Here is a 25,595-nt window from a genome sequence, read left to right as displayed (position 1 = left end):
ACAGCTTACGATCCTGCGTAAAGATGCAGGTGACGGCGCACAGCGCTGTGCGCTGAGGTTCAGGAGCAGAAATCACATTAACCACGTTTGATTAATATTTTAATTGCCTATTATTTTGCATATATTCATATTTTTTCATTGTTCAGTGAAATAGTCATTTTATTATTCAGGTTGACAGCTGACTGCTGACAGTAAAAGGATGACGGCACGCAGAGAGTGGAATACCGCTGTTACTTCGGCCACGCCCCCTGACTACGATAGCCTAATTAACCAATATTGATCCATATAAAAGGCGCATCGGATTATAAGGCGCACTGTCGGTTTTTGAGAAAATTAAAGGCTTTTAGGTGCCTTATAGTGCGGAAAATACGGTAATAATCATCAGTTTTCGTTCCAGCTAAAGTGATTTAAAGTGGAACTACTGGGACACTAAAATATACCAGAATATAGCTGTGCCCTGAATGCAACATGTTCCTGAACAAGCAGTTTTCTCTCCCAGCTGATGAACACAGTGAATTTTGATTTGTTGTGTCATGTTATACTGATGTCTGTCTATGTGTAATGCTGCTGACACTGAGCCTTGTTACCAGGCTGGACTGAAAACTCGTCTCACAGACTCAGCTCATGCACTCAGGACAGGAAAGAGAAGCTGGCCCACATTTGACTGTCAGCCTGAAGAAGTTCAGTCAGAGACTCGTGAAAGATGTAGCTGCTGAAGATTCAACTGACAAAGACAGAAAACTACAGGAACATTATCAGGAATTTCATGGATGATAGAAATTCCTCTACAGTGAGCGTCTAGAGTGAAAAAACTTCATAATTTATGAATATATTTGAAATAACTTTACATTATTTTCTTAAAATGTGGACTAATTAACACCAGACCTGATCTCCTTCTTGATGAACGCTAACTTTACATACTGTTGGACTAACTGATGGTGACCTAAAGCTCTTGGACTGTTTAAAAAGCTCTTTTACAATAAAGTGGTGAACAGTCCTACGATGTCACAGATCAGGTTCAGAGGCCCAAATGCATACAAATGGAAAATTTTATTAGCATTTATTTGAAATGCTAACACAGGGAGTCGTGGTCAAAACTACAACACAAAGCTACCTGTGCTCACTAGCAACTAGGCGAAAAACTACTAGAAAACAAAACTAGAACGGAGAACTGAACAGAATAACAAGGTTAATAAACTAAAGATCCTACACAGACTGAACTGAAACAATCAACAAGAGATCAGAGCTTACTGACAGACAGAAATGGGAGATGAAAGGGAGTATGCCCAGGGCTGGGTGGCGTGGCAGTGTGGCTGCCAGTGGTGTGCACGGGGGGGCAGAGGTGTCGACCGCCCCCCTTCGTGGCCCAATTGTTGAAAAACGCGTGCTAAAGTGCCACCTGGGAGCCAAAACGTGCATTATAGTGCCCTCTTGGGAGCCAAAACTTGCTAAAGTGTCCTATTGGGTGGCAAAAGCACACACTAAAGTGCCCTCTTCAGTGGCGAGGACACGCTTTGTGTGCCCGTTTTTTTCCTTTTCGGCCCTCCCCTTCAAAAAGTCTGTGCATGCCACTGGTGGCTGCTGCTGGCTTGTAATGGAGGTGAGTGAGGGGAATTTCCAGGCTGGACAATCAGAGGCAGATGAGTGTGGCAGGAGGGATCTTCAGGCAGCAGAGAGGGTCAGAACTAGGCAGAGAGAAAACAGGGTTACAAAGCAGAACTTTCTGAACACAAGTCAAAATACCAACTGGGCCAGGGTGCACTGACTGGAGGTCGTTTACGGACTGGCGTCGAGTAGTGGTCTGCTGGAGTCTTATATACGGGCTGGAGAATGCTTCAATTGAGGTGACCACTCCCCGCCGCGGCTGGAAACAATCTGCTGATTAAGACAAGCTGCACCTGCCCTCCACCAGCGTGGCAGTCATGCTCACACTGCCAGGGAAAGAAGGGAGGGAGAGGTACTGCCACTAGATGGTGCCAGAGGTGGAGGGCATGACAGTACCCCCCCCCCCCCTCTACGTGCGCCAGGAGGTGCACGTTGGAATCGATCGGGCCGTCATCTCCGCAGGTCCCGAATGAGACCAGGGTCCAGAATCTGACGTCTGGGAATCCAGCTTCTTTCTTCAGGTCCATATCCTTCCCAGTCGACAAGAAACTGGAGGCCGCGACCCCTGCGGCGTACATCTAAAAGGCGACGGACTGTAAACGCTGGAGCATTGTCCACCATCCTGGGAGGTGGAGGGGGCTGGACAGGGGGGGCAAGGACAGAGTTCTTAACAGGTTTGACCTGTGAGACATGAAAGGTGGGGTGAATTTTCATGGTAGATGGGAGTTTCAACCGAACGAAAGTCTTGTTAGGGTATGTTTGGTTTTTTTCTTGTATCTATGTTGTCTTGTGGCTTCCTGTTGTATTGTGAAACCTAACTGTCCTCTTGTTTCAGGCCCTTGACTTCCTGGTGTCCTTCCCGCCTGTCTGCCATGCCACGTTGTGTATTGAGGTTTTGTATTTCTTTACTACTTTGTCTTGTTGTTTGCCAAAGTCTTGCCTTGCTTTACTTTGATACTTTGCCTTACCTTTTTTCCCTGTCACAGTTGTCTTCCTCGTAAGAGTGATTTTGGTTTCAGTTTTTCCTCCTTGAGAGCGATCCTTGTTAATTAGTGTAGTTTGTATTTTCCTCTTTATAGGACAACAAGACAAGATTGTTTGTTTGCACTCCTGAGTCGTGCATTTGGGTTCAAGTCCTAGTTCAGTTGTGACACGCACTAGGGTTCACAATCTTTTCAATTGCAAAAGGACCCACAAATCGAGGAGCCAGCTTTCTAGATTCAACCTTGAGAGGAAGATCTTTAGTTTTTAACCAAACCTCTTGTCCTTCAGAGTAATTGGGGGCAGGGGCACGGCGACAGTTGGCCTGGTGCTCCATCCTTTGGTTGGAGCGAAGTGGTGCTGCTCGAGCCTTTTTCCAGGTTCTTTCACTTTGCCTGATGAAGGCTTGCACAGAGGAAACAGATTTCTTGCTCCTGTAAGGGAAACAGTGGGGGTTGATAACCCAGGGAACATTGGAAGGGGGACAGACCAGAAGATGAATTAACCAACAAGTTATGTGCATATTCCACCCAGGATAATTGGTCACTCCAGACTGAGGGATTTTCAGACACTAGGCACCTGAGAAAAGTTTCGAGAGACTGGTTAGTGCGCTCAGTTTGGCCATTAGACTGGGGATGAAAACCAGATGTTAAACTCACAGTAGCTCCAATAGCCGAACAGAAGGATTTCCACACCTGAGAGGTGAACTGAGTTCCTCTGTCAGAGAATATATCTGAGGGAATTCCTGCAGCAGCTGATTTCTGCGTTCAGCGTCATACATTAAAAATCTGTCTCCAGTTTTGTCTCCAGTCTTTTAGCAGGTCCATCGCTCATGCTGTGTTTTTCTTGGTGTTTTTTTCGTGTCTGTCAGCTTCAGTCTGGTCAGTCTTTGTGTCCTCATGTCTCTTGTGTCTTAATATCACTTCTCCTGTCGGTCCAGCATTGTTCTTTACTTTTCTTGTCTTTTATGCCGGGGACATGTCAGTCTGCAGCCACACGTCAAGTGTTTTTGTCCTCTCCAAACATGCTCCATATTTTGCCAGCAAATCAGCTGGAAATTTGTTATTGAGCTTGAGCACTTTACACCTTCACCTCCACCTCCACCTGCACCCTCTGTGTACTTAACTTTTAAGTACACACACACTTAACTAAATGTCAGCTATTTTTACTCAGCTGCTGTTGGTACATTTCATTGTTTATTGTTTAGTATATTTTTATTGTCTTAGCATATTGTCATTTCTGGTACTTTTTATTGCATTTATGAATATTTTTACTTCATGTTGGTTTATTTTATTCTAGTATCCTAATTTTATTTGATCTTTCTTATCTTTCTCATTATCTTGTTTCTAACATGGGGGTTGCAATGCAAATTTCATTGACTTGTCAGGCTCAGTGACAATAAAGAAATCTTGAATCTTGAAACCGATGATGAGTCACATGAGTCAGCAGCAGCTCTTACTTTGTGTCTGAGGGTCCTGGTTCACGCCTGAAGTACAGAGGTTCATCTTTGGAAAAGTCACTCTTCATGGACAGACAGTTGGACACCAGAGACTCTGCTCTGTCCTCCTCTTCCTCCACACAGACAGGTCAGTCTGAGAGTAAAACATGAACAGACAGTGAGCTCGCAACCCAACAGCAGTCACATGGAGGAAAGAAAGAACAGGAAGTCACACACACACACAAACATGTCCTCCATTAAAGACTGTTTAACAGTCAGTCTGGGAAGCTTAGCTTACGCTAGCTTGGGCTGACGTTAAACTGTGGTAGACCAGAAGTCTAAGACACACAACAGGTTCAAGTCCACACGGTTACCTGGTGTATGTCATGTTTTCTGCCACGCTCTACTGTCCAGGGACGGACTGGGACATAAAGACACATGAACACAGCACAGTCCCTGGCACGATCGTCTCTTACTTTGGGTAATGGTGCTGGACAAGACAATCCATCAACACTGAAGCCCTTTGTGCTCGATGCTGGTCAAGTGCCGTGTAAATAAAATCCTGACAGTGAAGTAAGTATCGAATTATTAGCTGCCCCCGACTCCTCTCAGTTTATCACACTATACTTCAGCTACTCTACTAATAATATCAAGTTAATATTCAGCAGTTTTTAACGAGGCTAATCACACCCACTGTGAGGTTCTGCTGCAGAAGTTCTACATTTCATTCCATGTTTCACCCATTTTACACAAACAACACACCGTTGTGTTTGATGGGACGATGTTAGCCAAGTCAAAAAGTACTGTTAGCCAGTATTTAGCCGGTGTTCACTCACTTACATACACTCATACGTTTTCATACACCGGCCACATGGTTACTAAATGTAATGATGGTTCTTTGAAATGAGAGCCAGAGATTTGCAGGCTTCAGTCACACTGATCTGAGAGCTGTGACAAACATTAACTGATCAATTCTTTAGTGCTGAAATGAGAGAACCAACAGTTTGAGATCAGATTTGATGGTACGACAGTTTGATGAAGGAGGACCTCTGTCTCTATACAGCTTGTGATGCTGTCAGCTGTAATCCAGCTTTATTTCCTGTAGACATGAACACAACAACAACAGTCGTCTGCACATCAACTCAAACACATGATCACAACAAGATTCTGACTCCTCTGATTGGCTGACTGTTCTCTCTCTCTCTGTGTTTCTGTCCAATCCTGAAGCCTGTCACCATTCTCCTCTCACAGCTTCACTGAGGAAAGCAGCTGCTGAGAAGGTTGGAGGTTTACAAGAAATACTGGATCTGTGCTTTGATACTGTGTTTAGAACAAAACTGCTGAGACCAGCATGGACTGACTCCAACCCTCTACTGACCTCAGAGTCTCCAGTCTCCAGTCTGGACTTTCCAGTCCAGCAGACAGCAGCTTCACAGTCACAAAGAAATAATTATGTAACTTTACTAAAAAAAGAAAAAGTTCTTGTCTTTCAGTAGATCCAAACAATACCTGGTTTTATTCATCAGATTATAAAAAATTACAAGTACAGCAAGTACAGAAAAACCTCTCAGCCTCGCTCTCTCCCAGCAACACAAAGCAGTAGAAGAATCTGACAAACTGGAGCTTACGTCACAAAACCCTTCAAAACCTCAAAGTCCACCATAACAGCCACCCACACAAAGTCTGAATGTTTACCATTACTTCTATTATTTTTGAATGCTGCTCTGCATTGTGTTTGCTATTAATTGAAAATACTGTATAACGAAGGCGACAGACGGTCCTCACAGGCCAAACACTAGTGATGAAGGGAGATGAGTGTGTGCTGGCAGGTGAATGCTGCGTTCAATGTCACGAGTCTTCTCTGCTGGACAATAAACTTCCCTTGTGGACTATTCTCAGTTTGTGATGTGGTTGTTTGTCAAGGACTGCTTTCTTCTTGTCCGTTGGAGTGGTGACGTTGCAGGTCGCTCCTTGTTGATACAAACCTTCCTCATCACAACATTGACTTTGAGTGACTGGGACTCTTGCAGTTTGTGGGTTCTGATATTTTTCACCATTTCTAAATGTCTCTTTTGGTGTTAATCTAACGTTGTGTGATTATCCCATTTCACTACACAATGTGGCTATATGATCTTCTCATACTGTTTCATTACTATACATATTATTGTTATATTGGAAAGAAAGCAAGTGTATGATTTTCACCTATTTTAAAATCTCATCTACAAAGTCAGACAGCAGCTCCAGTCCTGAATCCTGCAGGTCGTTTCCACTCAGCTGGAGGTCTTTCAGATGGGAGGGGTTGGACTTCAGAGCTGAGGCCAGAGAAGCACAGCTGATCTCTGACAAATCGCACCAATTCAACCTGAATAAAGAATAAATGATGAAGATAAAAATCCATTTCTAATCCAATCAGATGTGTTCAGGTTGTAAATGTGCAGCTCAACATGACTCTGTCCTAATCAATGAGCTTTGCCCTAAAATCAGTCCAGTGACTTTGTCATTGTGTTATTGTGGATCATCATGATGTCAGTTTCTGCAGACATCATCCAAACGTCACCACAACATTCATACAGCTGTTCATGTCAACACAGATCAATAACATGCTGCTCATCTCACTCAAGTCTGGAATTAAGGTATTATTTGTTAAAACACACTGAAATTAACAGAAGTATTTCTGCTGCAGCAAGCAAACATCAATTTAAAACAAATATTAGTTGCAAAGATCTGCATCAGATGTGACCATTTACCAAAAATTATAAACATAGAACATCTTTTGTGACTACAGACTAAATTTAGTTCAAGAAAAATTTAATTTTGAATAGAAACAAAAAGTTATGTATGAGCATAAAATAAGATCGACAATAGTAACAGAGAGTCAGTGAACTGACCCCAGAGACTCCAGTCTACAGTTTGGACTCTCCAGTCCAGCAGACAGCGACTTCACTCCTGAATCCTGCAGCTTGTTGTAGCTCAGCTCCAGCTCTCTCAGATGGGAGGGGTTGGACTTCAGAGCTGAGGCCAGAGAAGCACAGCTGATCTCTGACAAACTGCAGTCCCTCAAACTGAATAAAGAAAAAAATATTATACTTTAGAAAACAATGTTCCTGCTTGAAATCACAGGTTGGGGGTACTTGGGTGGTGTTTATGTAGGTGGTACCTGTCAAAAAAACATTCACATGAATCCCAGCAGAACATTCCATTGTAAGGAGATGATCAGTTATTTCCTTCACTTGTGGTTTAAATCTTGTAATTATTAGATTAGATTTTTATTGTTATATAAAGGTCAATGGACTGAACCACTGAAGAAGAAAAGAAGTTTTTGGCATTAAAGGGCAACTTGCATGTAGAATTTTTTATTACAATTTTTACTTTACATTGAAAACGATCATTTCAAAAGTTAAGTAGAATTTAATACGTGGCAGAGCTGTGGCAGAGTCAGGGACCCGGACTCTGCCTCAGCTCAACGTGCAGTAGTTGGTGGTTGTAAGACTGACTGGTTGAAAGTTAGTGAATCAGTCGTTTTCCATTACATTTCACCATTTTCCCATTATGGCGAATCACTGTGTTTAACACCAGCCTGTCAGGATACTGAGTCCACAGTTTCCTAACAGGACAGGGACCAGCACAAGCTTTTGAGCTTGATGCACAGGTTTGAAGACAAGACTACTTTATTGCATCTGTAGTGAAAAACACGGCCATGTGTGGCACTCATTTTAGACATCCCACCAATATGATGGAGCAGGATGGGATGTCAAAGTCAGTAAAAGACTGTTTCAGAGCTATGACATGGTTTAAAACCAGACTGGAACTTTTCAAAATGCCAGGGTTACTGAGATACATTTGTGATTGAACACGATGCTCTCCAAAACCTTTATTGTGAGAGAACAGAGGGGTCCTCATTGAATTTTTATTTATTATTACTTTTGTCAGATTCAAATTAATTCTGTGACCATTGTGGGTTTTTCTTTCATTAACTGAGGGGTACCAACAACTTTGTCCATGTGTGGAAATACTTGTAATTTGTACTGCTGAAAGTTCAAACCGTACATTTTTCTCATTAAACATCAAGTGTAGGATTTAAAACCAATGACTTCTCGGTTTAGAAACCTGCTAAATACTCAGGACAAATATCTTCACTACGAGACATTTATGTAATCTAATTTTATATAAAACAGGACAAGTGTAAGATGTCCAGTGTCCATATCTATATCTGACTGACACAAGCTGACTCACCATTAGTCTGTAAAGTAGGTAAGTAAGTGTCAGTACTCCTGGTAGTGCTAGATGGCCAATGCTAGTTTTTTTGTAGCCTGATGTGTGACAGCAAACTTTTAACAAACGTTTTTCATATGCACACACACACTGACCTCAGAGACTCCAGTCTACAGTCTGGATTCTCCAGAAAATCACACAGCGACTTCACTCCTGAATCCTGCAGCTCAGTGTTGTCTCTCAGGTCCAGTTCTGTCAGGTGGGAGGGGTTGGACTTCAGAGCTGAGGCCAGAGAAGCACAGCTGATCTCTGACAAACTGCAGTCCCTCAAACTGAATAAAGAAAACATTATGTAACTTTAGAAAACAATGTTCCTGCTTGAAATCACAGGTTGGGGGTACTAGGGTGGTGTTTATGTAGGTGGTACCTGTCAAAAAAACATTCACATGAATCCCAGCAGAACATTCCATTGTAAGGAGATGATCAGTTATTTCCTTCACTTGTGGTTTAAATGTTGTAGTTATTAGATTAGATTTTTATTGTTATATGAAGGTCAATGGACTGAACCACTGAAGAAGAAAAGAAGTTTTTGGCATTAAAGGGCAACTTGCATGTAGAATTTTTTACTACAATTTTTACTTTACATTGAAAACGATCATTTCAAAAGTTAAGTAGAATTTAATACGTGGCAGAGCTGATCTCTGACAAACCGCAGAACCACAGTCTGATTAAGAATAAATTACGGAAATAAAAAAATATTAATTAAAATATATCTAAATTTGATAATTTATCAAAAATCAATAAAAATACCACACAAAAGAAATATTTTATATATGTTTATCTAAGTAAGTCTAAGCATTCTCCAAAAAAAGGTAATTTATTATATTCATCTATATAAATACCTATATTTATATATTTATATACAAACAATCTATATTTAGGCCATCTATATTCATATACACTGATGCCATTTACTGTATTTCTTATTTCAAATCCTGTGTAATTTCCCTGTTTGCACTGAATTCCCTGATTTGGCTGTGAACTACCCACTGCAGCAGCATATCTTTTCTGAAAATTCATTGGCTGTGCGAGGCATCAGTCATCTGCACATCGGCTGCAACTGGCTCAGTCTTTACATGAAAGAGGAGAACAAGGCCCTTCCTTTCAGCACAGACTCCCATCACTGTTGTAGGCTGTGGACATGACATGGAAGGTTCTAACTGGTGAACATACATATGCTTACAGGAGTTAAAACATGTCAGCATGGCCTGTGGCGGGTAATTTGATATGATAAACCATATTTTTATGGATGATTATACTGTTTTGGATGAAATATTTCTCAGGATTGGATCATCTAGATTTTTGCTAGTGAAGAGAGCAATCGGAATGCTGTTATAGATCAGTGTATTACTATGAGACTTCATCAGGGAGTCGCCTCAATTTGTACCAGCTGTTCTGACAGTATCTTGAAATGATTTGCACCAATCAAATCACAAGAATCTTAACTTCCCAATGATGTGTGGCATGAGTTCAAACTTAAACATAGCAGCAGACCTATTAACACTCCAATGACCCGCGGACGTTGAGTCTCAAGAGTATTAAGAGACAGAAGTCTTTTATTATTGCAGACTTAACTTAGTACAGGAAAGATGAAAATATGAATTTAATGAATGTAAGTTATGCATCAACAGAAATTTTCAACTAGTAATTAAACATATAAGATCCACAATAGTAACAGAGAGTTAGCAAACTGACCTCAGAATCTTCAGTCTACAGTCTGGACTCTCCAGTCCAGCAGACAGCAGCTTCACTCCTGAATCCTGCAGCTTGTTTCCTCTCAGGTCCAGTTCTGTCAGATGGGAGGGGTTGGACTTCAGAGCTGAGGCCAGACAAGCACAGCTGATCTCTGACAAACTGCATTCCCACAACCTGAATAAAGAAAAAATGATGATGATAAAAAAAATCCATTATAATCCATGCTTGTGTGCTTGTACTTTCTACATAGTGAGGAGTTTTTAACCAAAAGAGTGAGGACAGTTTTGGAAAGGGAGGACATTTTGGCAGGTCCTCGCCACTTAAGAAAGGCTGTTTGAAGGTTCAGACTTGGTTTTAAGGGTTAGAGTTAGAATTAGGTTTAGGTTAGGGTTAGGGTAAAGGTTATGGTTATGCATTTGGTTGTGATGGTTAAGTTTGGCTATGGGGCTAGGGGACGCAATATGTCAATGAATGTCCTCACAAATATAGATGTACATGTTTGTGTGGTTGTGTGTACACACATTAATTTACTTAAATAACTAACAGTGAACATTTCCTACAGTTTCTTTCAGAAGCAGAAATCTTTTGTGACTGAAAACTAAATTTAGAACAAAAAATGTGAAAATATGAACTAAAGCAAATTTAAAACTTTATGGATGTGAGTTATGTATGAATAGAAATTTAGTGCAATTGTTAATTAAACACATAAGATCGACAATAGTAACAGAGAGTCAGAGAACTGACCTCAGAGTCTCCAGTCTACAGTCTGGACTCTCCAGAAAATCACACAGTGACTTCATTCCTGAATCCTGCAGGTTGTTGCAGCTCAGGTCTAGCTCTCTCAGATGGGAGGGGTTGGACTTCAGAGCTGAGGCCAGAGAAGCACAGCCGATCTCTGACAACCTGCAGTACGTCAATCTGAAAAAAGAATAAAGGATGTAACGTCAGAAGACAATGTTTGTCATCCCTTCATCTCTCCCCTCTATGGAATCTGCATGGCAGATGTGAAGACAATAAAATGACTCATTGGATTATTGTAGCTGGAGATCAGGTCAAGAGAGACTAAACACACACTCCTCGTTGCAGCCTCCTCTCTTCCCCTCACACCCAGCATCACAAGGATGAGCGCCATACCCGCATTCCTGAAAAAAGTAAGCCTGCTTGATTCTTTGTTTTTAGCCAAATCTGAGTTTAGGTAAATTAGTTGTTCCAGCAATTCAGTAATTCATGAAGGAGATTTGTGATAAACATGGACACCATGGTCAAGTTCACCAGCAGCTTTACTTCCTGTGGAGACTGAGGAAGTTTGGGATGAATGCCAGAATCTTTGTGAACTGCTACAGCTGACAGACTCCATCATGGTCTGGTACAGGAACTGTTCTGCCCACAACCACAAAACACCACAGAGTGTGGTGGAAGCGGTGCAGCAAATCGCATCAGCGGTAAACACAGCATCATCAAGGACCACAGCCTCCAAGCTGTTCTGCTTGTTACCGTCTGGCAAACTTCACAGGAGCATGTCTGCACATACCACCAGACTTTGGGACAGTTTTTACAACCAGACCAAGATTCTACATAACACATCTGTTGTACCAGGACTGATACATACCCAGTGTGCAATACTTCTGTATACTCTTCTGACATGCTTACACACAAATCCTTATTTTCAGATTTATACGGTGTTTTATTTCTCTCGTTCCATTATTATTTAAGCTTTTTTTCTTATTTTATCTTCATACGACTAGTACAGCTCTTACTGTCACAGTGTACACATTTCATTGTGTGTTCCTGCAGACACCTACTGTGGCAGGAACTACCACAGAAAGTGGTTTTGAGTACTTTGCCAGGTGTTTATATGTCTGTCTGCTAAATGCTAAAACATTTTAGTATTGAGATATATGTGCTTTACTGAAATATTAAACAGTTAGTCATGAATGTAGAATGTGTCACTATTGGAAAAAGATAAAAGATATGTTGTGAATACTGAATGTCCAACAACTGAAAACTGTCCCTGTTCCTGTTTTGATAACCAAGTCACATACGTACTCTTCCTATCGGAAGGCTGTAACCAGTTAATGGCTCTTATTCATCTCTTTATTTTCTTCATCATACATATGTTATTAATCCTTCATTTATTCAGTTATTGAAAAATTTACAAATTCCTTCATTGATCAGCAAGCAGTTGTCTGTGTGTACTATTTCAAGCAGAAGACATAAGTCAATATATCAAAATAATTCCTGCTGCCTTTTGTCGAATGTGTCATGTCTTGTCATGTCTGTTGATGTGTCTGTACACAGCGTCATGTCTTGTTATGCACTTCCTGTTTTATCGTGAAACCCTAACTCTCCTCTCATTTCAGACCCTTGACTTCCTGGTGTCCTTCCCGCCTGTCTGATTGTCTGCCCTGCCCTGATTGTCTCCACCTGTTCATTGTTGCCTCGTGTATATATAGTCCGCGTGATGGCTAATCCCAGTCATAGCTATAACCCAGAGTCTTGTCCTTTTGTATTTTGAACCTCAGCGCTTTTTGTTATTTGCCTTTTTGCCTAGTTGCCCTTCTGCCTTAGTTGCCTTTTTGCCTAAGCGCCTTTTGTTTGCCTGATTTTGGAAAAACTATTTTTGTAAATAAACCAGCCTGTGAGCTCGCCTTCTGTTACGTCTGTGTTCTGCCTGTGAGTCCTGAAGCCCTGAAAGACCTACGGGCTTATCAGAATGCAAAGGGGTTGAACCACAAATTACTGCTTTCGGCAATGTTAAACAGAACTTTGAAGATATTTAAACAAAGTCTTGTTTTGGAGTTTGTGTTATTTTAAATGTTCACACTAAGATTTTCACTTTTAATGCAAATGTAGTGCGTATTGGTTCCCAAAATCGATAATTTTTCTCCTTGATTACTAATAATCAGTACCTGCCCTGAAAAAACACATAATCAATGGACCCCTAATATTAATCTCATCACAGAAGTAAAAAATGGTGTCTGGCCTCAGAGTCTCCATTTTACAGAGTGGGCTCTCCAGTCCAGCAGACAGCAGCTTCACTCCTGAATCCTGCAGCTCGTTGTCACTGAGGTCCAGATCTGTCAGATGGGAGGGGTTGGACTTCAGAGCTGAGGCCAGAGAAGCACAGCTGATCTCTGACAACCTGCAGCCCCAAACCCTGAATAAAGAATAAATGATGAAGATAAAAATTCATTTATAATCCAATCAGATGTGTTCAGGTTGTAAATGTGTAGCTCAACATGACTCTGTCCTAAGACGTGACCATTTACCAAAAATTATAAACAGTAATTTAGTTTAACAACAGTCAGCAATTTGTTCAGTTTCTTTGAGAAACAGAAGTATTTTGTGATTGAAGACTAAATTTAGTACAAGGAACATGGAAACACGAACAAATAAAGTTTCACAACAATTGTTCATTTAACATATAAGATCGACAATAGTAACAGAGAGTCAGTGAACTGACCTCAGAGTCTTCACCCTACAGTTTGGACTTTCCAGTCCAGCAGACAGCAGCTTCACTCCTGAATCCTGCAGGTTGTTGTTACTCAGGTCCAGATCTGTCAGATGGGAGGGGTTGGACTTCAGAGCTGAGGCCAGAGAAGCACAGCTGATCTCTGACAAACTGCACCAACTCAACCTGAATAAAGAATAAATGATGAAGATAAAAATCCATTTCTAATCCAATCAGATGTGTTCAGGATGTAAATGTGCAGCTCAACATGACTCTGTCCTAATCAATGAGCTTTGCCCTAAAATCTGTGATGATCTGTGTTTGCTAGATACCTGTTGCTGCAAGAGAGCCGGCTTGCGTGCTAGGCTACATGCTAACCCTCACATACCGGCTCTCCCTAGTCTCTTCCTCACCCCGCAGCCCTTGAGGAGTACACATCATCCGTATTGTCCTATGTTCAGTTCTGCACTGATGCTGTCCTCCCTGTTAGACCATCACAGTGTTTCCCAACCAGAAACCATGGCTGGACAGCACAGTGCGGTCCCTGCTGAAAGCCCGGGATACTGCCTACAGATCTGGTGACAGGCTGGCTTATAGCAGGGCTCGAGCAGAGCTGAAGAAGGGAATTAAGCAGGCCAAGCTCCAGTACAAAGACAAAATTGAAGATCACTTCAATACCAACAACCCCCAGAACATGTGGAGAGGCATCAGAACCATAACGGACTACAAGCCGAACACTCAGCTCGCCAGCCACGACCCCTCCCTGCCTGACACCTTAAACAGCTTCTTTTTCCGCTTCGACACATCAGGCAGCAGAGAAGCTACACACCTACCCCGGCTGGAGGAGCAGCACCAGCCCCTCGTCCTGCAGCAGCACCAGGTGACATCCACCCTGAGGAGGATCAACACCCGCAGAGCTGCAGGACTGGATAAGGTGTCAGGCCAGACTTTGAGGACATGCGCTGACCAGCTAGCAGGAGTGTTCCTGGACATTTTCAACCTGTCCCTGCAGCTGTCTACGGTTCCTGAGTGCCTCAAGTCCTCCATCATCATTCCGGTACCGAAGAAGACATCCATCACCTGCCTGAATGACTACCGGCCTGTTGCTCTGACCCCGGTAATCAAGAAGTGCTTTGAGCGGATTATTCTCAGGTACATCAGAGACTTCATCCCCTCGGACCTAGACAGCCTTCAGTTTGCCTACAGAGGGAATCGGTCCACAGAGGATGCTGTCTCCATCACCCTGCACACAGCCCTGACCCACCTGCAGCAGCCCAACACCTACGTCAGGATGCTATTTGTAGACTTTAGCTCAGCTTTCAACACCGTCATCCCAGACAAGCTGGTGCTGAAGCTACACACGGTGGGTCTGCCTGCATCTCTGTGCCACTGGATCAGAGACTTTCTCACCAACAGGCCTCAGGTGGTGAGAATAGGGAACACAACATCATCCCCTCTGGTCCTCAGCACGGGCACGCCACAGGGTTGTGTGCTCAGCCCGGCCCTCTTCACCATGTTTACTCACGACTGTGCTGCCATCCACCCCACCAACACAGTCGTGAAGTTTGCGGACGACACTACAGTAGTGGGTCTCATCTCAGATAACAACGAGACCCACTACAGAGAGGAGATACACCGGCTCACCCAGTGGAGTTCAGCCAACAACGTGGTCCTGAACACAGGGAAGACCAAGGAGGTCATTGTGGACTTCAGGAGGTCCAGGTAGACGGATCACGCCCCCCTCCTCATGGACGGAGAAGTCGTGGAGCGTGTGGACAACATCATGTTCCTGGGCCTCCACATCACATCTGATCTCTCCTGGTCCATGAACACCTCCTGCCTGGTGAAGAAGGCACAACAAAGGCTCTTCTTCCTCAGGAAACTGAAACGGGCTGTACTCTCCTCTCGGTTGCTCGTCAACTTCTACAGAACCACAACTGAAAGCATCCTCTGCCTCAGTGTGACAGTGTGGTATGGCAGCTGCACGGCACGGGAGAGGAAACAACTGGCACGGGGGGTTAAAACTGCACAGGGCATCGTGGGCCGCCCACTCCCTGACCTAGACTCTATATATGAAGGCCGGGTCAGGAAGAGGGCGAGATCCATCGCCACAGACCCCAGCCATCCGGGCCACAGACTGTTTGTACAGGAACATCCGCACCACCACCAACAGACTGAGGGACAGCTTCTTCCCCAGAGCTGTTAGAGCTATCACCCCCAGCAGCCCCCCACTGGAGTGAGAGACTGTGAGAACTGTGCTGGTGTGAACTAACTCAATTTGAATAATTACACATTGCCTTACATGCACTGATAACTATAAAGGACTGCTACATGTTGTGATAACATTCTGCTGTGATACAACTTAAACGGCAACTTCTCCTTCCTTTGTTAAGATAAATGCAAGAAAAAAAAACATCATTAGAAATAAATGGAAAAACTGTGTTCATTAACTTAACAACTATTAACACAACCAACTCAAAAATCAACTTTTTTTATAGTGTTGATATTTGTAGACTTACTCAGCCTTTCTGCAGTTCCTCACCGCTGGAATCAGTCTCTGTCGTCCTTCCTTGGATGTGTTGTATTTCTTCAGGTCCAACTCATCCAGAACCTCCTCTGACATCTGCAGCATGTAGGCCAGAGCTGAGCAGTGGATCAGAGAGAGTCTCTTGTCTGATCTGTTCTCTGACTTCAGGAACTCTTGGATCTCCTGATGTACTGAGTGATCGTTCATCTCCATCAGACAGTGGAAGATGTTGATGCATCTGTCAGGAGACATTTTTTTGGTGTTCATGTTCTTCAAGTTGTTGATGACACTCTGGATGATCTCTGGAACGTTGTCTGTCTCACCCAGCAGGCCTCCTAAGAGTCTCTGGCTGGACTTCAGAAGAAGGCCATGAAGGAAGCGAACAAACAGGTCCAGGTGGCCATTTTTACTTTCAAGGGATTTCGTCATGACCCTCCTCAGGAAGACATCCTGACATGAGGAACAGTTTCTGTATTTTCCTTTTCCCAGGAAGGCCTTCAGTACCTTTGTGTTCCTGCTGGTGTAACAGTGGAACATGTAGACTGCAGCCAGAAACTCCTGAATGCTCAGATGAACAAAGCAGTAAACTGTTTTCTGGAAGATCACACACTCTCTTTTGAAGATCTCTGTACAAACTCCAGAGTACACAGAGGCCTTAGTGACATCAAGACCACACTGCTCCAGGTCTTCTTGGTAGAACATGATGTTTCCTTTCTCCAGATGTTCAAACGCCAGCCTCCCCAGCTTCAGAAGGACTTTCCTGTCAGCCTCCATCAGCTCCTGTGGACTCGTCTCATGTCCCTCATCATACTTCTGCGTCTTCCTCTTTGTCTGAACCAGCAGGAAGTGGGAGTACATGTCAGTCAGGGTCTTGGGCAGCTCTCCTCTCTGGTCTGTAGTCAACATGTGGTCCAGAACTGTAGCAGTGATCCAGCAGAAGACTGGGATTTGACACATGATGTGGAGGATCCTGAACGTCTTGATGTGTGAGATGATTCTGCTGGACAGATCTTCATCACTGAATCTCCTCCTGAAGTACTCCTCCTTCTGGGCATCAGTGAAGCCTCGTACTTCTGTTACCCTGTCAACACATGCAGGAGGGATCTGATTGGCCGCCGCGGGTCTGGAAGTTATCCAGACGAGAGCCGAGGGAAGCAGATTCCCCTTGATGAGGTTTGTCAACAGCACGTTGACTGATGACTTCTGTGAGACATCAGACAAAACCTCATTGTTGTGGAAATCCAGTGAAAGTCTGCTTTCATCCAGGCCGTCAAAGATGAACAAAAGCTTACAGACAGCGAGCTTCTCTGCTGTCACCTTCTGTAATGTTGGATGGAAAACACGGAGCAGCGTCAGAAGACTGTACTGCTCATCTCTGATCAAGTTCAGCTCCCTGAACGAAAGCAGAATCACCAGGCTGACGTCTTGGTTTTCCAAGCCCTCTGCCCAGTCCAGACTGAACTTCTGCACTGAGAAGGTTTTTCCAACGCCAGCGACGCCGTTCGTCAGAACGACTCTGATGTGTCTCTGCTGGTCAGGTAAGGCTTTAAAGATGTCCTGGCACTTGATTGGAGTCTCATGGAGGGTCTCCTTCTTGGAGGTTGTCTCTAGCTGCCAAACCTCATGTTGGGTATTAACCTCTTCACTCTGTCCCTCTGTGATGTAGAGCTCAGTGTAGATCCTGTTGAGGAGGGTTCCACTTCCTGGTTCATCACTTCCTTCAGTCACACATTCACATCTCCTCCTCAGACTGATCTTATGTTCATCTGAAACCTCCTGAAGATCACTATCTGCTGAGAGAGAAGACAAAATGTGAGACTGTGAAAAAGATTGTGAGAATCTGGTGATTATTTTCATGACCAACTTTAATGCACCTAACAAAAAGAAATAAAGAAAGGGTTTTTAGTTTTAGGATTTCTGAAAACCTTCAATGTCTGTGCTGTACAACACAACAAATAAACCACGGAGAATCCGGTTTTCAGACAATGACATCTGCAGACAGTGTGGTGGAATTTGTTTGTGCCATATGCACGGCCAACTGAGCTCACTGAGCTCAGTGAATGAAGTCCCGCTCTGGCTGCTTCCTTGTGCAATCTTTCAATATTTCTCAATACTTCTAGATAGGAACAGCTGTGTGGGAGCTGTTTTTTTGGACCTCAAAAGGGCATTTGACACTGTCGATCACCAGATACTGCTAACCAAGCTAAATTCATTCTAAATTCGTTTTCTCTACACAGGCCCTTGATTGGTTCGGATCCTATCTTGCAGATAGAAAGCAGTGTGTGGTGGTCGATGGTGTCAGGTCCCCATGCCTGGATTGGCCCGTGGGGGTCCCCCAAGGATCAGTACTTGGTCCTTTACTGTTTTCCTTGTACATAAATGATTTCTTTGATGTCTGTGAAGGTGTCCATGCCCAGCTTTATGCGGATGACGCAGTTATTTTTGCCGCCGCAAAAAATACAACAGAGGCTGCTCAGAGTCTCACATTAGCAACGTGTAAAGTTCAAAACTGGCTCACTAAATCCTGTCTTTGCCTAAACGTCAAAAAAAGTGTCTGTATGTTTTTTGCAAAACAGCCACCAAAAATTGTTCAATCTGGTGTGTTTCTGGGGGGAGAGGAGCTCTCGTTGGTACACGAGTTCAAATATCTTGGAGTCATCCTGGACTCGCCGCTCTCATTCAGGAAACACATTAAATCTAATTCGGTTAAACACAACCTGGCAAACTTCAGACAGAGAAGGAGCTCGTTAACTAATACTGCTGCTCTGATGTTTTTACATTGCATCACCTTCTCACACATTGACTATTGTTTCACTAGCTGGGCACTGGCATGTTCAACAGCCCCCCAACCAATAGAATCCCTTTATAAAAAAGCTTTAAAGACACTGGACAGAAAACCTTACTCGTATCACATCTGTCATATCCTTAAAAAGTAGAGTTTTCTAAGTTTTCATAGTTTCAAGGTTTTTAAATGTGCCTGCGCTCTATACAAAAAACTGAATGAATGTATAAAAAACAGGACTGTGAGGGGTTTGAACACCAGGGCCTGCGACAGAGGAGACGTAGAGATCCCTTCCAGACGCACCACTTTTGGTTGAAATGTGTTGTCTGTCTTGGGGGGGGACATCTGGAACAGTCTTCCCTCCACAGTAAGGGAAGGTCTTACATATTCCTCTTTTAAAGCAAAGCTCAAAGGCTGGTTAAAGGATGCCCAGAAGTGTGTCCATGAAGTAGACTGAGACCTCTGGATCTCGTTAAGTTGGACTGTACTCAAATGTGTGCTTGACAATGTAATTTTGAAATGTGTATTTTGTAATTGTATTTTTATGTAATGTGTACTTTCATGTTGTTTTATTAGGCAACTAACATTCTGCCCAAGGACTACAGTTGCAAATTAGCTAATCAGCGATAAACTGGCACATTTACAGCAATGTTCATCAATGTGCACTGTCCTAAATAAATAAATTAATAAAAAATACTTGCAATATGTTTTTTTATAGTATTTTGTATAAAATGCACTTATGTATCGTCAACTTCTTATTTTGTATTTTTTGATTTCCATTGCCTTGCTATTGGTATTTCTCAGCGGTGGATTAATAAAGTTGACCTTATCTGCTACACCTTGTCGTCAGTGTCATTTCTCTCCACCACAACAGATGGACAGTCTTACTTTGCACACAGCAGGTCTGACTGGCCGTCTGCGGTCCAGCTCTCGTTCTGGATCTGTCTCCACACCGGGGACAGGAGGAGTCTCCCGGTGAACCGGAGTGGTCGGTGAAGCGCTGTCTGCAGAACCAGTGTCCACAGCTGGTAGAGACTGGATCCTTCAGGACGTCCCGTTTCTGCTCCTCCACAGAAACATGACTCCTCTTCCTCGCTCTGTGGAGATGAACACGTCACTGCAGCGTGCAGCTCTTTCACTACATATACAGCATACGTGGCTCTTCTATGTTTTCTAACTCACATTCAAATGAATTATTTATATCACAATTCTGAATCATACGAGACAACTGCTTGAATAAACGGAACAAAAGCTCACACCTCGCCGAGGTCGAGCGCTCAGTGGCAGCAGATACAGAAAAGAACAGTGAGGCGTTCAGGTCCTCAGACGACATGAAAAACTGAATCACCTTCAGTCTCTTACTTTGTGTCTGAGGATTCAGGTTCATCACTGGAGTCTGAAGGTCTGACGCTCTTCATGGATCTGTCCTCCTCTTCCTTCAAATCACTCATCTTCTCCAGTCTGACAGGTGAGGCAGCAACACCGCAGACACACACACACACACACAACCACACACACACACACACACATACACACACACACACCAACACACACACACAAAAGCACACACACACAGACACAGACACACACACACAGACACACACAGACACACACACACACACACACAAACACACACACCAACACACACAAACACACACACACATACACACACACACAAAAACACACACACATACACACACACAAAAAACACACACACAAACACACACACGCACAGACACACACACACGCACACACACAGACACACACACACACACACACACACACAGGCACATACACACACACACATACATACAGGCACATACACACATATACACACACATACACACACACACAAAAACTCACACACAAACACACACACACGCACATACACACACAACCACACACACAAATACACACAAATACAGACACACACACACAGGCACACACACACCCACCCACACACACACACACCAACACACACACACACATATACACACATACACACACACACAAAAACACACACAAAAACACACACAAACACACACACATGCACACATACATACAGGCACATACACACATATACACACACATACACACACACAAAAACTCACACACAAACACACAACCACACACACACAACCACACACACACAACCACACACACACACACACACACGCACATACACAGACACACACACACACGCACATACACAGACACACACACACACACACAGGCACATACACAGACACACATACACACACACACACACACATACACATACACACACACACAGACACACAGGCACATACACACATATACACACACATACACACACACACACAAAAACTCACACACAAACACACACACAAATACACACAAATACAGACACACACACACAGGCACACACACACCCACCCACACACACACACACCAACACACACACACATATACACACATACACACACACACAAAAACACACACAAAAACACACACAAACACACACACACGCACACATACAAATACACGCACACAAAAAAAACACACACACATTCACACACACACACGCACATACACAGACGCACACACACGGACATACACACATACACAGACACACACACACACAGATACACAGACACACGTACACACACACACAGACACACACACACACACACATACACACACAGAGACACACACACACATACACACACACACAGAGACACACACACACACACACACACACACACACCTCTAAAGTTAGTGGCTTCCTGTCTTTTTTCTTTCCATCATAAAGACAGACTCTGCTTTGGATCGGCGCTGCTGCGTCACATGTCACGTAGCTGTGACGGCTCAGAGACCAGGAAGCGTCTGAAGACGTCACATCAGGTAAGTATGTTTCTGACGTACAGTAACAGGTTAAACAACGGGGAAGAACTGTCACCGTGTGGAGTCACGTGACACTTCAAGAGTACTGGGATGCATGCCCGGTGTGATCCCTCTTAATAACCGAAACACACCGGCCGCGCGTGTGTGTGTGCGCGTGTGTGTGTGTTCTTCTGACCTGTATCTCCGTCTCTTTCTCCTGTTTATCTTCTCGTCTTTGTGGCTTCTGGACTTCTGAAAAGTCAGCTCGTGACGACTGTCAGAGTAATAATAGTGATAACGTCAAACTTCCGTCATCAATGTTCCGCTTCAGGAACAACAGGCACACTTCCTGGTGACGCCCTTCAAAATAAAGGTCTCCACATGTGTGAACGCACAGACCGGTCACATCTTGATTCTAACAGTCGTAGCTTTGGGTTACTGTGTTATCAAAACCATCGTAACAGCCATTTTGGCTTCCCACCACTGGGGGGCTCCCTGCTGTGACGTGTGAGAGGTCACATAATCAGCCAGGTGAGGCACTCAGGTGTGGCTGATGAGAGGGAAGCAAACAGTTTCAGACTGTGGCGTGGCGTGTCGTGGTGTTTGTTTTATTCTGATTTGGTCATCTGCATCGACAAGCAGACAACTGTTGGTTTTGGAAACTGGAAGTGAAATATATGAACAGTGAACAGCACCGTGATTATTTTGGATCAAAGCAGTGGAGTGGACACGTCATGGACACGCGTCGAAACATCCTGCCCATCAGCAACCAGGTGTTCTGATCGATTGGGAACAGGGTCACAGCGCAGTTTTTAATGAGGGGTTTCTGTCAGGGCGCATGACGGATGAATCTTTTTCATTTCCTCGTCTCTCCTTGCGTGGAGAAAAGACACAAGTGAGGGAAACGTGGATGCAGCTGAAGAGGACTGGGATGTTGCCACCATGCAGCGGCGTTCTTTTTGACGTCCCTGTAAATAAATCCGTGTGTTCTACACCTTTTCTTTCTTTGAAGTTACTCTGTGAACTTGGAAAAGTGGCCAAAAACAGTAACTGCAGATATACATATTCTATAAAATTAAGATGAAATGAATGGACGTAACATTTTAATGTATCTGACCCCGTGAGGCTCGTACATATGAGATGAATGTCTTCATTATGGGCCATCTCGTCTTCATGTGGTTCGAGGCCAAATTCCTCAAATGTCATTTTGGGGGAATAAGACCAAATTTTAACCAGAGTTTGGCACTAAAGCCATGATGACTACTCCTGAAGGTGCAGACAGGTAAGCACACACACACACACACACGATACACTTGTTGAAGTGTAGTTTCCACTGCAGTCGTTCCTCAGTGTGAGCTACAGACTGGCTTTCCCTCACACAGTAAAACGGATTAAACCAGTGAGTCGAAAGAAAACTACAAGTCAAACATGTTGAATCAAAAAGAAAAATCAAGATGTTTTATTCTTTGTTCATCAACAGCAACAGATACAGTACATTTAGAAAAACAGGCAGAGCGACACTTTAACACCTTTTCTGTCACCTGACGTAAGCAGGTGATCTCACAGTTCAGTTTGGAAACATCAGCAGTCAGCTGGAAAAATCATCTGTTCAGGTTTGTTTTTCTCTGCTGAGGACCTCGCTCCTCCTGTTCTGGATTAAAGGCTCATTCCACAGAAAACTCAATTCAGTCCATCAACCAACACTGACGTTAGCCTGCAGGAGGAGCTAACACTGACGTTAGCTGCAGGAGGAGAAGCTAACACTGACGTTAGCCTGCAGGAGGAGCTAACACTGACGTTAGCCTGCAGGAGGACGTTAGCTTCTGGAGAAGCTAACACTGACGTTAGCTGCTGGAGGAGAAGCCAACACTGACGTTAGCTGCTGGAGGAGAAGCTAACACTGACGTTAGCTGCTGGAGGAGCTAACACTGACGTTAGCTGCAGGAGAAGCTAACACTGACGTTAGCTGCTGGAGGAGAAGCTAACACTGACGTTAGCCTTTAGGAGAAGCTAACACTGGCGTTAGCCTGCAGGAGAAGCTAACACTGACGTTAGCTGCTGGAGGAGAAGCTAACACTAACATTAGCATGTAGAAGAAGCTAACACTGACGTTAGCCTTTAGGAGAAGCTAACATTGACGTTAGCCTGTAGGAGAAGCTAACACTGACACTAACCTGTCGGAGAAGCTAACAGTGACATTAGCTCCTGGAGGAGAAGCTAACACTAACATTAGCATGTAGAAGAAGCTAACACTGGCGCTAGCTGCTGGAGGAGAAGCTAACACTGACGTTAGCCTGTCGGAGAAGCTTACACTGACGTTAGCTCCTGGAGGAGAAGCTAACACTAACATTAGCATTTAGAAGAAGCTAACACTGACGTTAGCTGCTGGAGGAGCTAACACTGGCGTTAGCTGCTGGAGGAGAAGCTAACACTGACCTTAGTCTGTAGGAGAAGCTAACACTGAAGTTAGCCTGTAGGAGAGGCTAAAATTGCGGTCAGCCTATTGGAGAAACTAACACTGACATCAGCTTCTCGGAGAAGCTAACATTGATTTTAGCATGTTCAAGAGGCTAACACTGATGTCAGCTGCTGGAAAAGCTAACACGTCATCTTGGCTGACTCACGTCCATCCACAGCTGGACTGGTGAGAGCAGCAGGTCGTGTTGAATTATGGGATGTGGGAGAAGTGTGTGTCCAGTGTGGGTTAGCTGTACTGTGTGTTGTGTTGCTCCTCTCCAACTCTGTTGTTTCATTGTTACCACATGCTCTTTAAGCTACTAGCCTACATTTCCCAGAATCCCTAAAGACACTGCAGATACATCCAGCAGGTGATCAGTTTCAGTCTTAGAATGACATTAAAGAAATCCATCCATTGATGGTCCAAACTGTCCAGTATGAGCGCCCCCTACAGTCTTACTGTGAATTACAAAATCTCATGTGAGTCATCCCCTGAACACAACTGGAAACTAAATAAATACATTAATTTAACAATAAAATCTACCTTTATACAGATTCATTTAAAATTTTACACCAAAATAACAAAACAGACTTGAGTTATTTTTCATATGTCTATAAAACAATATACATACAGTACAATCTACAAACATTTGAGCCATACTATTATATATAAGAATCATCGTGATCTCAGGTACAGCAGATAAATAGTGTTTCAGTGATATCTGGAATAAAAACTATTATAATAATGATTCATTAAGTTAAAAGTCTCTTGACCAATCTGAAACTGCCTTTAAAATGAGAGGCACCATGATGACCCGCCCCTTTATGACATCACACAGGGGTCACTGTGGGGGCACGTTGGTCAAATAATCATTGCAGTCAATCATCAAAGAGACTAGCTGTGGAATAAATAATGTTTTTACAGCGGTCTGAAGTGTTCTGTCTGTTGTTTTGGTTTCTGATCGAGTTTCACGGCTCTTTGTGCAGTACATGAACCCTCTGACTGGGTGTTAAATCTGTGTGTCTTTACATCTCTTAGTGATCCTTCAGATGTCATCCTGGTTGATTTGGTGACATCTGCTGGTTACTGCTGGTAACAGCAGCTGTTTTTATGATCCAGGTCACAGGCAGGACGACAGGACTGAACAGGAACAACTGGTGTGACTGTTTACAGCACAGTTCTTCACATAAACAACAATCAGATGCTACGTTTCCTGTGGCTGCTTCACAATAAAAGCCGCCCTGTGTTTGTCCTCTTTAAGCAGGAAGGTTAGAAATGTAGCGTTAGCGTTAGCATTAGCAGTAACACAGAGCTGATATCAGTGAAATAAATGACTAGTAGTGTTAAAGTTTGGGTCAAGCTTTGCTCTTCAGTCCATGAAACTCGGCCAGAACAAAAGTGTTAAAGTTGGTTTTCTGTGATGAACCTTTAGACAATAAATAATCCTCTGAGAGACCAACTACCCTCCTGTCCCTCCCACCTCCAGAGCACCTGCCCAATCACAGCCCCGCAGCACCTCCTCAC

At 43.6% G+C, this 25,595-nt stretch overlaps 2 protein-coding genes across 2 annotated transcripts in view; both read right to left on the bottom strand.

Annotated features, from left to right (window-relative positions):
- Window positions 1–5,521: 5,521 nt before the first annotated feature.
- On the bottom strand, window positions 5,522–21,937 carry LOC121623669 (NACHT, LRR and PYD domains-containing protein 3-like). The gene is made up of 11 exons (XM_041961034.1): window positions 21,810–21,937; window positions 20,114–20,212; window positions 19,640–19,848; window positions 15,962–17,762; window positions 13,455–13,628; window positions 12,975–13,148; window positions 10,736–10,909; window positions 9,992–10,165; window positions 8,392–8,568; window positions 6,913–7,086; window positions 5,522–6,386 (listed from the first exon to the last, which is right to left on the bottom strand). Exons 2-11 carry the CDS (start codon window positions 20,200–20,202, stop codon window positions 6,227–6,229), a joined length of 3,306 nt encoding a protein of 1,101 aa, XP_041816968.1. The 5' UTR covers window positions 20,203–20,212; window positions 21,810–21,937; the 3' UTR covers window positions 5,522–6,226.
- Window positions 21,938–25,191: 3,254 nt separating this feature from the next.
- LOC121624256 (5'-AMP-activated protein kinase subunit gamma-2-like) overlaps window positions 25,192–25,595 on the bottom strand; it is a 24,434-nt gene continuing 24,030 nt past the window's right edge. Inside the window, exon 18 of the mRNA XM_041961909.1 lies at window positions 25,192–25,211. Coding sequence (XP_041817843.1) covers window positions 25,192–25,211 — 20 coding nt within the window. The remainder of the gene's footprint in view (window positions 25,212–25,595) is intronic.

Source organism: Chelmon rostratus, chromosome 20 (genome assembly GCF_017976325.1).
Source record: "Chelmon rostratus isolate fCheRos1 chromosome 20, fCheRos1.pri, whole genome shotgun sequence".
In the NCBI taxonomy this organism is placed as follows: Eukaryota; Metazoa; Chordata; class Actinopteri; order Chaetodontiformes; family Chaetodontidae; genus Chelmon; species Chelmon rostratus.
The sequence above is the reverse complement of the archived record's forward strand: the minus strand, read 5'-3'. Positions and strand labels throughout refer to the sequence as shown.